Here is a 12,633-nt window from a genome sequence, read left to right on the forward strand (position 1 = left end):
GTCAAATTTATCAACTTGGTATATTAATTAGGCTACCTTCATATGACATAATATATGATTGACAGACAATAAACATGTTAAGTTGACAAAATCTAACGGAAGCTACCAACAACAATAATGATTTGGTTTGAAAAAGTAGGAGGACTTGATTTTAACTTTTAAAGTATATGGATTAAATCTCAAATTTTATAAAAGTATAGGGACTAATAGCACATTTTAACCAAGAAAAAAAGGATCAATTAGGTTAAAATATACCATAGGTCCCTCAATCCATGTACTTTTATTTTAAGGAATTTATTCCCTCTACTTTCCAAATTTCAAAATCCAAGTCTAGATGTTAACACTATTAAATTTATTGGTATATCATTTTGAAATAAAAAAATTTACTCGGTAGCAATATAACTAAAAAATAACTTTTTAATGAACTTGAATTGAACAAAACGAGCTTATCAAACTGTTGAACCTAAATTTTGAAATTAAAAAAATATATGGACTAAGTTCTAAATTTATAAAAAGAACAGATACTTTTAATATATATTAACCGCCCAATTGAAAATATCAAATCTGGGGGAAAAAAAAAAAGGAAAAGAAAACACCATCGTGGCGCAACAAATCAAATTGAATCATCATCTTTTCATCCTTTCCATTTTCTCTGTGTCTGAGCTTTACTGTTTCCCTTCTCTCTCTTTTTTTCTCATATTTTCCAAACATAAGATTTTACTAATTAAAGAAAATAAAATACTACTGGTATTTTTTTATTTGCTCCATTTTAAAAAAAATAATATACCATCTTAATTTTATTTTATTATTATTGTTGTTGATGTTGTTACCATGATAATTCATCTCATCTGTTAAAATGCAACCGTTTTTAATCCCTATTTTCTCCTTTGCAGTTTCAATTTTGGAAATCCCTTTATAGGGTATTTATTTTATAAAAATAATTGGCGATACCGTGTTTTTTTTCTATTGTGTGAATCAGTAATCCGTTGCCGGTCGTTGATGGGTAAGGAGGCATGGCAAACGGGGACCCTAATTTTGCTTTTGTGGTGGATGATGCTACCATGCGCCGTCACCGGTCCCGTTAGGGTTCCATTTTGTCTCAAGGAATCAATTTCCGACGCGATCTTTGACTTCCGAGACTCCTACTGTCCCATTAACTCTGATTTCACTGAATCTATCGATTTCGTTGGTGTTACCGAGGTACCTTAGCATAATTTGTTCAATTTTATATATTTTTTCTTTTCAGGGGAAAATTTATTATTTTTATTGGCTGATTTGATGCTGTATTGTGTCTATTTTGTTCTAGGCTGAGAAAATATTGTTAATTTTTTTAAATTTGAAGCTATAAGCTGATAACTATGCCTTCAAGATATTGTTATTCGGAACGGATTTAGGGTTTTTCATTTTGGCTGCTTTTAGGAGTAAACTTCGCTTTAGAAACCTACAATCTTAACGTTTCTGGTAGGTTTTTAGGAAATTCCCTATTATTATGAGCTGTAAATAAGTTGATTGATTTTTTTCTTTCTTAAAATTTTATTCGTCCATATTCTGCATTTGGATATAAATTGTATAGATAAGTAATGATCCTACTGGACATGGAGCTATGCCTACCATTAAATTTCATCAAGGTTTTATTTATTTATTTATTTTTCTTGCATTTGGTCTAATCGTACTAACATTTCTGAAATGTCAATATTAGGATTGCATTGAATTCGAGTATTATGCTTTTTGTTTGTACAATTACTAATCACTTGCTCTTTGTCACTGCAAAGGGAGATGAGGTTTCGTTGCAAAAGGTGCTTAACATGGTCCACAAGAACAGTCATGATTATGTAGCAGTGCTTTTCTATGCGTCTTGGTGCCCGTTTTCCAGGTCTTTTAGACCGACCTTCGCTATCCTTTCTTCCTCCTATCCTTCCATCCCCCATTTTGCCATCGAAGAATCGGCTGTCAGGCCAAGGTTTGTGAACAAATATTTGTCATTTGCTATTTACTTGTTATGATTGCGTGTGTATATATATATATCATTATATCTTGTTAAACTAAATAGCGGTGCTTGTGATTCTTCAGCATACTCTCCAAGTATGGAGTTCATGGGTTTCCTACTCTTTTCCTTTTAAATTCTACAATGCATGTGCGCTATCTTGGAAACCGGACTTTTGAATCTCTAGGTGCATTCTATGGTCTTGTCACTGGTAAGGCCTTTGTTCTGCAACTTTTGAATAATTGAATTTCCGTATGTTATGTTGAATTGATTCATTTAGAAGTCTGAATAGAGATAATTTATCCTTATGTTTTGTCTAATGGCAATATGGCGTACTTTTATTTTGTTTATCACTCTTCATTTTCTTTCTTTTTATGTTATTTCTTGAATGGTGATTGACTTGTCTGATGCTCAATTGATCATGCATTTGGTTGTTTTCAGTGCATAAGACCTTGAATTTTCTAGGATAGAAGTGAGAAGACATTTTTGAACTGTAAACTGTATTCAGTTTTTCTTATTTTTGGTGCATGCAAAAGCTAGAATGTACCCATCTCATCCCCCATAGTTTTATTGCATGGGACTATTGTAGTCCTAATTCTATTCATAAGATTGCGTGATCCTACTTGGATAGGATGACAGGAAATTAGGTAAAATAAGTTCAATGAAGACAACTAACTCATCAATTTTGTATTATCCTATTATCTATACTATTATCTGTGAATCCCACAAGCCAAAGTTCAGACATTGCCTGAAATTGTCTTTTGTTCTCTGCATGGACGCTAATGAATTTTCAACTTCTCCCCTTCTCTCCCCCACATTGGTTGCCAATGAAACAATGCAACAATTTCCCCACCAAGTAATAATGATTTGTGATGCTTTCATATGATGTTTATTTATTTATTTATTAATATTCTATATCTGCAGGCTATGAAAAACTTGCATTACCTGTTTGCTTTACCATTTACTTTATAGTGTTTCTTTTTTCTTCTTCTTCATTATTATTGCCCGATTTTAATTTTCTGATGAGTATGTTACATGGTTCTAGGCATTAAGAAGTCGTCTCTGGATAAAGCATCAATGAACAAAATTGGACATTTGTCAAATCATGAGAAGCATAGTAGCACTGAGCCAGAAAGTTGCCCATTCCCATGGGCAAGATCTCCTGAAAATTTACTGAGACAAGAGACCTATTTAGCACTGGCTACCACTTTTGTGCTGCTTAGGTTGCTTTACCTATTGTATCCAACATTGCTTGTATTTGCTCATTTCACTTGGAGATTGCTTATTCGAAATTTGAAGTTAGGGAGTTTGTTGGAACATCCTTTGGCCTATCTAAAACGAGCAATTCAGTTGTTTAATTCCCTGAAGGAACCTTGCAAGAGAAGCAATTTGCAAGGTGCAATGAATGCTAGAGCATGGGCCTCTAAATCCCTTGCAACTGTTTCAATCGGTGACGCCAACACAAGCCGTGCTGTGCCAGTAACTGGATGCCGCTGACTCATTAGCTGGTATGGATAGGTATTTGTTTTCCCTGAAAAAGTTTGCCTGGGACCTCTTGAAAGCAGGAGCTTTTTTTTGTTTCATATTTTCTCAAACACCAACTTTGGTGTTTTGTTTAAATCTTTGAATCATGTTATTGTATCTTGGCTCAGTAGCTGTTAAATTTCATTTGTTAATATGATTTTAGATTACATCTTTTGCAATAAGCGGCACTGCAGCTTGTGAATAGGTCACAGAGTAGAACCAGACTGAGAACTGCAATGTATCAACTATTGGTGTAGCCTTTGTCTCTATTTAAAGCATATTTGCATTCCAAAGTAGACTTTTTCATATGACATATTATTATTTGAAGTACAAAATGTTTTCAGGCAGTACATAGAAACCCTTATCTACCTAAAGCATAAGAATTCAAACAAAGACTGAGCTTCACTGAGTGATGGGCTAGCATGGAATATGTCCTCATGGGGAATATTGTTCTTGTTGATCTGTGAACAGAAGAATTTTCCAGAGGTAAGTACCATCAATGATGATAATGTAACCTTTAGTTTGCATTGCAAGTGACACAGAAAAGTCGAGCAATTATGAAAATGCTTTATAGAAAGTTCATGGTTCCATTACAGGTCACCTGTCAACAAATATTCATGGTGGACAAGGGCAGCAGAATGCAGAGTCGGAACTGGCTGGTATCTTGGTCGTGTACAGATAGCTATATTTCCCTAAAACTAGAAAAAGAATCGCAGATTTTCTGGAACTGGAAGTACACACAGGGACATATAACTACATACAGGTTTGCTATGGTCAATGAAGTGGAAAAGCTTTTTAGCAAACTGCATTCATGCACAGTGACTGAAACCCCATTTGCTTCAAATGATGCCAAATACTTTCTGTACAAGAAATTGTATTAGGAAAACAACTAATTAACCCCATAGTTTATCAAGAGCCGCTATTTTAGAAACCTGAATAGATAATGACACTTGAGCTGTACATAATTTCACTTAAAACATGTCAGCCTGATAGGTATATGGTTGACAAAATATACAATAAAACAAAGATAAGGCAGATTCCATTATATCCCAAATTTTCAAAGTTAATATAGATAGAATAATAACATGTACCTTTCGCCGGCTACATGTACAATACTAATCACTACAAAGTAAAATCTATCCGGATTGAAATTTAATTATAATTTTTTCATAAATCAAAATATTAATTTATTATGTATTAATTTATAATTTCATTATTTTCGAATGGATTAAATAACTTTTATTTTTTAATTTTATGGGGTTAAAGTGTAATTGAAAATTTTTTTATTTTGGGGTAAAGTGTAATTTTATTATATATCAATTATAGTTTGTTTATTTATAAGAGGGTTATGTGAAATTTTTTTATTTTTTGGGGGCCAAAGTCAGTGTCTCCCCCTTCAGATCCGTCTCAACACTGAGATGATAAGATTTATTCACCATTCACATATTATTTCTTTTACACCTCGAGATGAAAATTTTCACCTAGTCTAATAGTAGATTCATTGCTAAGCCTCTTAAATCACTTAGTTAAAATTTACAAAGTTTGCTAAGCCTCTTAAATCACTTAGTTAAAATTTACAAAGTTACAAAATATATTATATTTGTATACTTTCAATAATACTAAATATATGTAATTTGACAATTGACACTCGCTTCTCAAAAAAAAAAAACTAGCGTACAAAACAGAGGCTTTGCTCATACTTTTGTCCTAGATACGGTCACTTATAACCTCTCCTTTGACTAGAGATGTAACTGTTATACATATAAAATTTTATCAAGTCTCATCAAGGGATCCGTTAGTCACATCCCCATTCCCTATGACAACCTAAATATATAAGGCTATCATTAACAAGCCCTATATATAAAATAAGACAAGGAAACAGTAGAGGGACTGCTTCTCCTCTCTTCCTCCATTATCTGGCCACCAAAACAATCCGCTCCTTGTTCCATCCTAAATGAGGTGAACTGGCCAATACCATCACGGCCGCTGCCTTATTTGATCTATGCATCAACAGAATACAATGCACAATGGATGAAGAATTGGGAAAAATCTAAAAAGAAATTGGACAAAATTTGAATATATTATTTTAGGTTATCTTAACATCAATCAGTGTCAAATTTAGTTAAGTATTGTACTATCTAGTTTTCTAATCTCACTGGAATCAATGTAATAATTATGAAATGATTAATAAAACCTCGACATGTATGAGTATCGAACTCTTTGTAACATATTTAAAATTTAAATTGTATCCGCTTATATATTTTAAGATGACTTTGGATAATATTTAAATAGACCTTTATATCCTTGGGCATCGAGATTAGGAGTGGCAGCATGTCGAATATCCATATTTTTTTTATAATAATTTAAATCCATTTATTATTCGTAGTTTATTCGAGTATTACTATTCAAATTAAAAAAAATTAATTTAAAAAAATTCAATCATTTTTTGATTTTCATATCCACAAAAATCCGAATTCAAATAAACTAAAACTCTTTCATATATACAATATGTTGTTATAGAAATGTAATTATTGTAAACTTAAAATAAAATTAATATCGTGAATTTTGATCAAATAAAGAAAGTAAGATTATATTAAAAAAAAAGTAAAGTGGCAATCAAATCAACAAAATTTAAAAACATAGAGCAGGCGATTGTATTACCTTTATGTATATTTTATTTTACATTATTTCACATTATTAATTATGAAGTTTATAAATATAACAAGTTCAATTAATCGGTATTAGTTATTAAATTCAAATAATTAATTTATAGTTTATGATGTTCTAAATTCATAGTAAAATATTTGATAAGGGAATTTAATGATTTATTGAATTGATATCCTTTAATTCTACTCATTGAAGAATTTTTTTATTTAATAAAATATGATTAATAATTTTTTGTTTGAAATTTATACATTTTATTAAAATAACATTTTAATTTAATAAATTATAATTAATAGGCTTACTTATATGAAATAACTATAATTTTACTTAAAATTTAAGGCAATGTGTTGTTTCAAAGAACTAATTTAATAAAGAATGTACTTCATAACTATGATTGTTGTTGTTATAAGTTAAAAGTTGTTATAAAGGGTTAAAATAAAACATAAAAAAAGTCAATTCTACTAGAAACTTGATTATTATAGTGAAACAATGTTATAACGGGTGGTTGTTATAGAGAGATTGATTATATATATAAAATATATGTGCATTTTTTATCTAATGAATTTGGATATTTGAATCCGAATTTACATCCATTATTTGTATAAGTAATGTGGATTTGAGTAATGGATATTTGCATTTTTTTTTGAATCTATGCAACTGATAATAATTTTAAATTTTGAAATAAAATATAATCTAAACATGTAATATTCAAATCCACAAAAAAATAGATCGAATATCTACAAATATTCTAATCTGCTATTCGAATTGTCATCTCTAGTTGAAGTCTTTGTAAAAATTTCAAAAGAATGTAATTGTAACCTACAACTGGTTTTTTTGAAGAGGAGAATAATAATTTAAATTGACCTTGCCACTTATGCGTGTGGAGGTCTTATTAAAAGCTTTCATAGAACCTCAACCCTAAAACTTATAAATAGCTCCTCCCATTTGTTATGTTTTTTTATAGAAAACTCGAACCCTTCCTTCTCTACATTCTTTCATATCATACATGCTCAAGAGTTTTTAAATCTAAACTTTGAAGCATACTATAATGGTTGTCCCTTATTAAGATTGAAAGGACATGTTGCTTAAAATACAACAATAACGTATTCTCTAATGGCTCAATGTCATAGTAATATGGAGAAGGATGCACTTGATGACAGAACCATTCATCTATATTAAGAGATGTCGGTTTCTATCACGCTAGTCAAATTGGCAATTTTACTTCTGTGCCGTCATTCATCTATGCCTTGATTGAATAATGAAGACTCGTATGTTTCATCTCCCATGCGATGATATGACAATAATGCTAGAAGATGTAGCATTATTTAAGGACTTTCTAACGGACGAGCGTCTAGTAATGAGAATTTTTTTATTTCAATTCGGTTGGGGTCTTTGTTGCAGCATTCAAAACATATACCGACCATAAGTGATTTTAATGGGCTTAAAATTAAGTTAACATGATTAAAAAGTCACTTCGAGCATCTTCTAGAGAATCCAACATTGAAAGATATTCAACATCATGTTAGAACGTACATTCTTTGGATAATTAAGGTATGCTGATGCCAAAAAAGTTTGACAACTCAATTCAAAGCCATGTATCTCCTATTGTTATCTAATTTAAAATTGATTAGAACATATAATTGGAGCTTGCTGTTTTGGCTATGCAAGACACTATGTAAGGCGTATAAAATAAGAAACAAGGAAGTAAATGGTTTCCTTGTGATTTTATAATTATGAGAGTTTGGTGGACTTCGCTTATATCTTTAAAGAATCTCAATTTTCCTCTTGTTAGAAAGTAAAATTACAAGCATATGTTATAAAATATTATACATTCTTATATTGGTGCTAATAATTGACATTTTAATATGTGGTTCAATCATGACCATACATGTTACTGGAAAGATGATATCGTAAGATATGAGCATTTATTGATGTTGAACCAAATAATTTAATAATTTGCGTGTCGTAATAACTTTTATTTATGAAAATAAAATTTGTTCATGATTTTGAATTTTGTATAATTATGGTGTCTTGACAAGTTTGATACAATGTCGACTTTAAGAAGTTTAACTATGTTGTAGCTAAAGGATTTGTCTGTTTAACTAGATTTGCAAGCTGTTGTATTTATTGTCAAGGGAATGGTTGTAGAACTATTATTTTAATCATACCTCTTTGCTTAATTTGGTTGTTAATTATGGAGATTGAGTTAAGTTGATAATTTCGACAAGTTTTGGATAATGAATATATGAATGCTAAGTGGGATAGTTTGTACTTAACTTGGATAATTTTGGCAATACATGAAATGTGTATCAAGTTGATAATTTGGAGATTATTTCGAGATAAATATTTGTTTTTGTACTTAATCATTATGAGGATTATTTAATTTAAATAAACCGCACAGTTTAATTTGTTTATTAGAGTTAAATCTTTTTAATTCATAAAATTATCGATGAATTAAATTCTAAGAGATTTTTGGGATTTTTTGACTAGTAATGATTAATTGTCAAACTGTTCTTACACTCGACTTACAACCAGAAGAAAGATAGGTGATTTGAAGTTATTCGTTAATTACTATAACTCATTTATCATTAAATAAGAAGATATCATGATTAATCTCAATACCAAAACTGATAACCAAATCACACTCGAAATTATTCCTTTTTATCCAATTTTTTTGGGGTTAGATCCTATTAGGCTTAGGAAAATTAGATGCCTAAGTGAAAGATGGTATAATTTAAGGGCTAATTTTGTAGTTAATAGTTAATCTAAAAATAATTAAATTATTATTTTGCATTTTTCAGAGTAAAAAAAAAAAAGAAGAAGAAGGGTAAAAATGTTTACAGTTTTGTATTCAAACGAACTTGACAACGACAAAGTCCAACATTTATTAATTATCCCTAGAAATTATAGAAAGTCATTGGTCGTCGTCCTAGTCAACATCCTCATCATCATGCGATTCACAATCGCCAATCCAACGGTCCAAACTTCATCACATGCACCCGCTCTTATTTTAGTATTACACCCTCACCCCCTCACCAAACATTTCTACTTTTCCAAGTCGTATTTTTTTTTTTGGTTTTTCGAAGTCCTCACCAGAGAACTCAATCTGAGCCGTCGATTTAATTCCCCCCATCAAACCACATCCAACGGTCAGATTCATCCCTAAAAGGCAGTTTTATTTACCTTCCATACCCTCATTTTCTCTCCCAAAAACCGCAAAACCTAAAAGAACGAAAAGAGAGACAATAGAGAAAAAGTAGCGACGAACATGGAAAGAGAGCAACAAGTTTACTTGGCAAGGCTTGCTGAGCAAGCTGAACGATATGACGGTAAATCTTTTTTTTTAATACTTAAATGTTCATAATAAATCTTTTGTTCTTGTATTACCTTTTGATTTTACTTTATTTTAGGTGATCTACCTGTTTGTTAATGAAATTTGATATTTTGTTTCCAATGCAAGAAGGCGGACTTTTTTTTTTTTCATTTATTTTGTTTTTTAGCTTAAAGATCTGTATTCTTGGGGACAAGAAGAGCTTTACTTTTGATTTGATGATATACTGAAAAAAGGTTATGTTTTTAGGCAGTAGATGGATAGTAAAGATAACGAGGTTAGCTTATTTAGGAGCAAAAAAGTTGGATTTGGACTAACAAAAATGTATGATTTTACTTTCGTCTGAAAGTTTATGTTTGGACTGTGCTTAGACGCTGCTGTTGAATCATACTCGTTTACATCTGTGGGACTCATCTTATGTTTTGTTGAAATTTTAGCTCATTTGAAATCTGGTTTGTGTTGTTAAAAACCTTTTTAATGCAGAAATGGTCGAGGCCATGAAAAATGTTGCCAAGTTGGATGTTGAACTGACTGTAGAAGAGAGGAATCTGTTATCTGTGGGGTATAAGAATGTGATTGGAGCAAGAAGGGCATCGTGGCGGATACTGTCTTCGATCGAACAGAAGGAGGAAGCTAAGGGTAATGAACAAAATGTGAAGAGGATAAAGGAGTATCGGCAGAGGGTTGAAGATGAGCTTGCAAAGATCTGTGATGATATACTATCCGTCATTGATAAGCATCTCATTCCATCTTCCTCGACAGGGGAATCAACTGTTTTCTATTACAAGATGTGAGGATTATCTTGCCTGTATGTTTTTGTAGGCAATAGTTGTGATTATGTCCTTATTCCTTCCCTTTTATTGTTAACAGGAAAGGAGATTATTTTCGTTATTTGGCAGAATTTAAAGCCGGAGAGGATCGTAAAGAAGCTGCTGATCAGTCACTTAAGGCTTACGAGGTGTGTGCAACTTACCACCCCAGTTATCCTTGTTGTTTTTTCTCTCTTCTTACCCTTCATCAAACCGTCCATTTTGATATCGGTGTTTGTTATTGTTTGTATTGTAGGCTGCCACCACTACTGCAAATTCAGATTTGCCGCCAACTCACCCAATTAGACTTGGCCTGGCTTTGAACTTCTCTGTTTTCTACTATGAGATATTAAATTCTGCTGAGAGGTTAGAGTGCTATATATACACACGCTCACACATGTGATATCTTTGAAAATTTTCTCTTCATTGGGGACAATGATGGCAATGGTTCATTTACTGCTAATTTGAGGAATAGTTTTGTGATAGCCATTGTTTCTTGAAGTTACTGATGTAAGTTCCACTTTAGCAGCTTGTTTATATCTAATGTGATGCAATGGTTTGAGCAGGGCTTGCCATCTGGCTAAACAAGCTTTTGATGAGGCTATTGCTGAGCTTGATAGCCTTAATGAAGAATCTTACAAGGATAGCACCCTAATTATGCAGCTTCTCAGGGATAATCTCACCTTGTGGACCTCAGATCTGCCGGAGGAAGGAGGTAAATGCTTTGCATGTGTATTTATCTGTGATTTAGTAAGCGAATATAGGTTTATCTCATTGAATTTTATATATTTATGCCTTCTGGAATTAGCAACTTCTATTGTCAACTACCACTGATACTTTCCTTTTTGCAAATGATATTCTAGGTGAGCAATCGAAAGGAGATGAGCCTCAGGCAGAGGTGAGAAAAAGTTAAAATTTGAGCTTTTCTCATTCTTTCCTTCTGCTTTCAACAAATAAAACTTCTTTCTTTGGCTTACTAAATTTTGTTTGTTCCTATCTTTGCAGAGTTAATTCGATGGAAGAGCATTGTTCTAAGACTGGTTTGTCGAGGTAGGAAAGAGTTTGCCGTTAGAGTGCCTTACTTTCAACTCGCAGTAATACCCGGATTTGTGACCTATGGCTTGTATCCAATTTGTTGGCCAAAATGTTTGCAGACTGTGACCCTGCTTTCTCTTATGTTTAAACACGATTGAATATGTTTTTTTCTCATATTTTGTTTTCAGTTTTTGTGTTGTCTTTTAGCGATGTGTGATTATTTGCTTTCACTTCTTCAATCACCCACTTGTGCTTGAGCCTTTGCTTGGAATTTGGGTCATAGCCATAGCATGAAGGTCCAGTTTTTCTTTTTAATGCAGCTCCCTAGAGTGTGGGAGTTGGTTTATTTATGCATCCAGAACGAAGTCTTCAAGAAATCCATACTTAGATCTCAAACCCATGGTATCTAAAGGAGAGGCAAGTTCCAAAACCAATATTGTAGTTACTGTTTAGCCAATTGTTGCTAAAACAAAACAACTCTGATCAAATTCATGCGGGCTGGGTCAAATTTTATATAAATATTCCGACCCTTTTATCAACAATCTGGCTTTGCCTCTGTGTGCATAACTTGATGGTTTTTCTCTTGCTCCATCACGTACTTCTACGGCTGGAGATCCACAAATTGAGAATCTTGATTATGTTGTTTGGTTTTTGTCAAGACCAATTAATACAGCATGCAATTATGCCTTTTGTGATCCGACGTTTGTCGCCGTAGCTCCCACCACCAAACTTGAATGGGACTCTCTCCGCACCATCTATGCAAATACAATAGCCGCCCCACTACTCCTCCATGGCATTTCACAACCAACAACAATAATTTCGTCTGCTATCAAAGTATGCAAACAAATTGGGTCAGACAACTAATGTTTGGCGAACCCAATCTCACAATCATTTTGACGTCAAGACCAATTTTATCTCTGCTACACCTGCTATAGCCAACCAAGGTGCTTCTCATCATGTAAAATTGCTTAAAAAGTATATTTTCTTATTTTGCCTCTGTAATTTTTTTTTACTACATAAAGGTTAAGTGTTTATAGCATTTTCTTTTACTGATAAATGAATGTATTTTTCTCTTAAATTATTTTAATCTCTTTTCTCAAATAATAAACTAAAACTAGGGAAGAGAAGCAAGGCCTCTCTTTCCATCAAAGTGACAAAAAAGAAAAAGAAAATTAATTGTTATAGTTTAAAGGCAAACTTGACCAAAATAATGAAAAAAATGATAAAATTATTATAAAGTAATATTCTCTCTATATATAATGTAATAGACAAAATGTTAGTCCAAT

At 32.1% G+C, this 12,633-nt stretch overlaps 2 protein-coding genes across 8 annotated transcripts; both read left to right on the forward strand.

The window, feature by feature from the left end:
• Nucleotides 1–562: 562 nt before the first annotated feature.
• On the forward strand, nucleotides 563–4,553 carry LOC107901461 (5'-adenylylsulfate reductase-like 4). 7 transcript variants are annotated; one of them, XM_041114951.1, is made up of 7 exons: nucleotides 563–654; nucleotides 980–1,200; nucleotides 1,773–1,960; nucleotides 2,071–2,195; nucleotides 3,030–3,502; nucleotides 3,853–3,994; nucleotides 4,105–4,553. In XM_041114951.1, exons 2-5 carry the CDS (start codon nucleotides 1,000–1,002, stop codon nucleotides 3,479–3,481), a joined length of 966 nt encoding a protein of 321 aa, XP_040970885.1. In that variant the 5' UTR covers nucleotides 563–654; nucleotides 980–999; the 3' UTR covers nucleotides 3,482–3,502; nucleotides 3,853–3,994; nucleotides 4,105–4,553. The 7 variants fall into 7 exon arrangements, with proteins under 7 accessions (XP_040970885.1, XP_040970886.1, XP_040970881.1 ...); XM_041114952.1 differs by having other exon boundaries at nucleotides 3,030–3,492; XM_041114950.1 differs by having other exon boundaries at nucleotides 564–747; nucleotides 3,030–3,492.
• A 4,843-nt stretch (nucleotides 4,554–9,396) lies between these two features.
• LOC107901460 (14-3-3 protein 7-like) lies at nucleotides 9,397–11,618 on the forward strand. The gene is made up of 7 exons (NM_001398549.1): nucleotides 9,397–9,501; nucleotides 9,987–10,293; nucleotides 10,374–10,461; nucleotides 10,569–10,678; nucleotides 10,879–11,027; nucleotides 11,176–11,210; nucleotides 11,318–11,618. Exons 1-7 carry the CDS (start codon nucleotides 9,441–9,443, stop codon nucleotides 11,321–11,323), a joined length of 756 nt encoding a protein of 251 aa, NP_001385478.1. The 5' UTR covers nucleotides 9,397–9,440; the 3' UTR covers nucleotides 11,324–11,618.
• Nucleotides 11,619–12,633: the final 1,015 nt, after the last annotated feature.

This window comes from Gossypium hirsutum, chromosome A06 (genome assembly GCF_007990345.1).
Source record: "Gossypium hirsutum isolate 1008001.06 chromosome A06, Gossypium_hirsutum_v2.1, whole genome shotgun sequence".
Classification (NCBI taxonomy): Eukaryota; Viridiplantae; Streptophyta; class Magnoliopsida; order Malvales; family Malvaceae; genus Gossypium; species Gossypium hirsutum.

What these genes read in the sequence shown, in the direction of transcription:
- LOC107901461 (XM_041114947.1), top strand. Translation starts at nt 1,000, where the DNA reads ATGGGTAAGGAGGCATGGCAAACGGGGACCCTAATTTTGCTTTTGTGG. An exon ending in GAATCGGCTGTCAGGCCAAG is followed by an intron (nt 1,961 to 2,070) that starts GTTTGTGAACAA and finishes GTGATTCTTCAG; the next exon opens with CATACTCTCCAAGTATGGAG. An exon ending in ATTCTATGGTCTTGTCACTG is followed by an intron (nt 2,196 to 3,029) that starts GTAAGGCCTTTG and finishes ACATGGTTCTAG; the next exon opens with GCATTAAGAAGTCGTCTCTG.
- LOC107901460 (NM_001398549.1), top strand. Translation starts at nt 9,441, where the DNA reads ATGGAAAGAGAGCAACAAGTTTACTTGGCAAGGCTTGCTGAGCAAGCT. An exon ending in ACTGTTTTCTATTACAAGAT is followed by an intron (nt 10,294 to 10,373) that starts GTGAGGATTATC and finishes TATTGTTAACAG; the next exon opens with GAAAGGAGATTATTTTCGTT. An exon ending in ATATTAAATTCTGCTGAGAG is followed by an intron (nt 10,679 to 10,878) that starts GTTAGAGTGCTA and finishes TGGTTTGAGCAG; the next exon opens with GGCTTGCCATCTGGCTAAAC.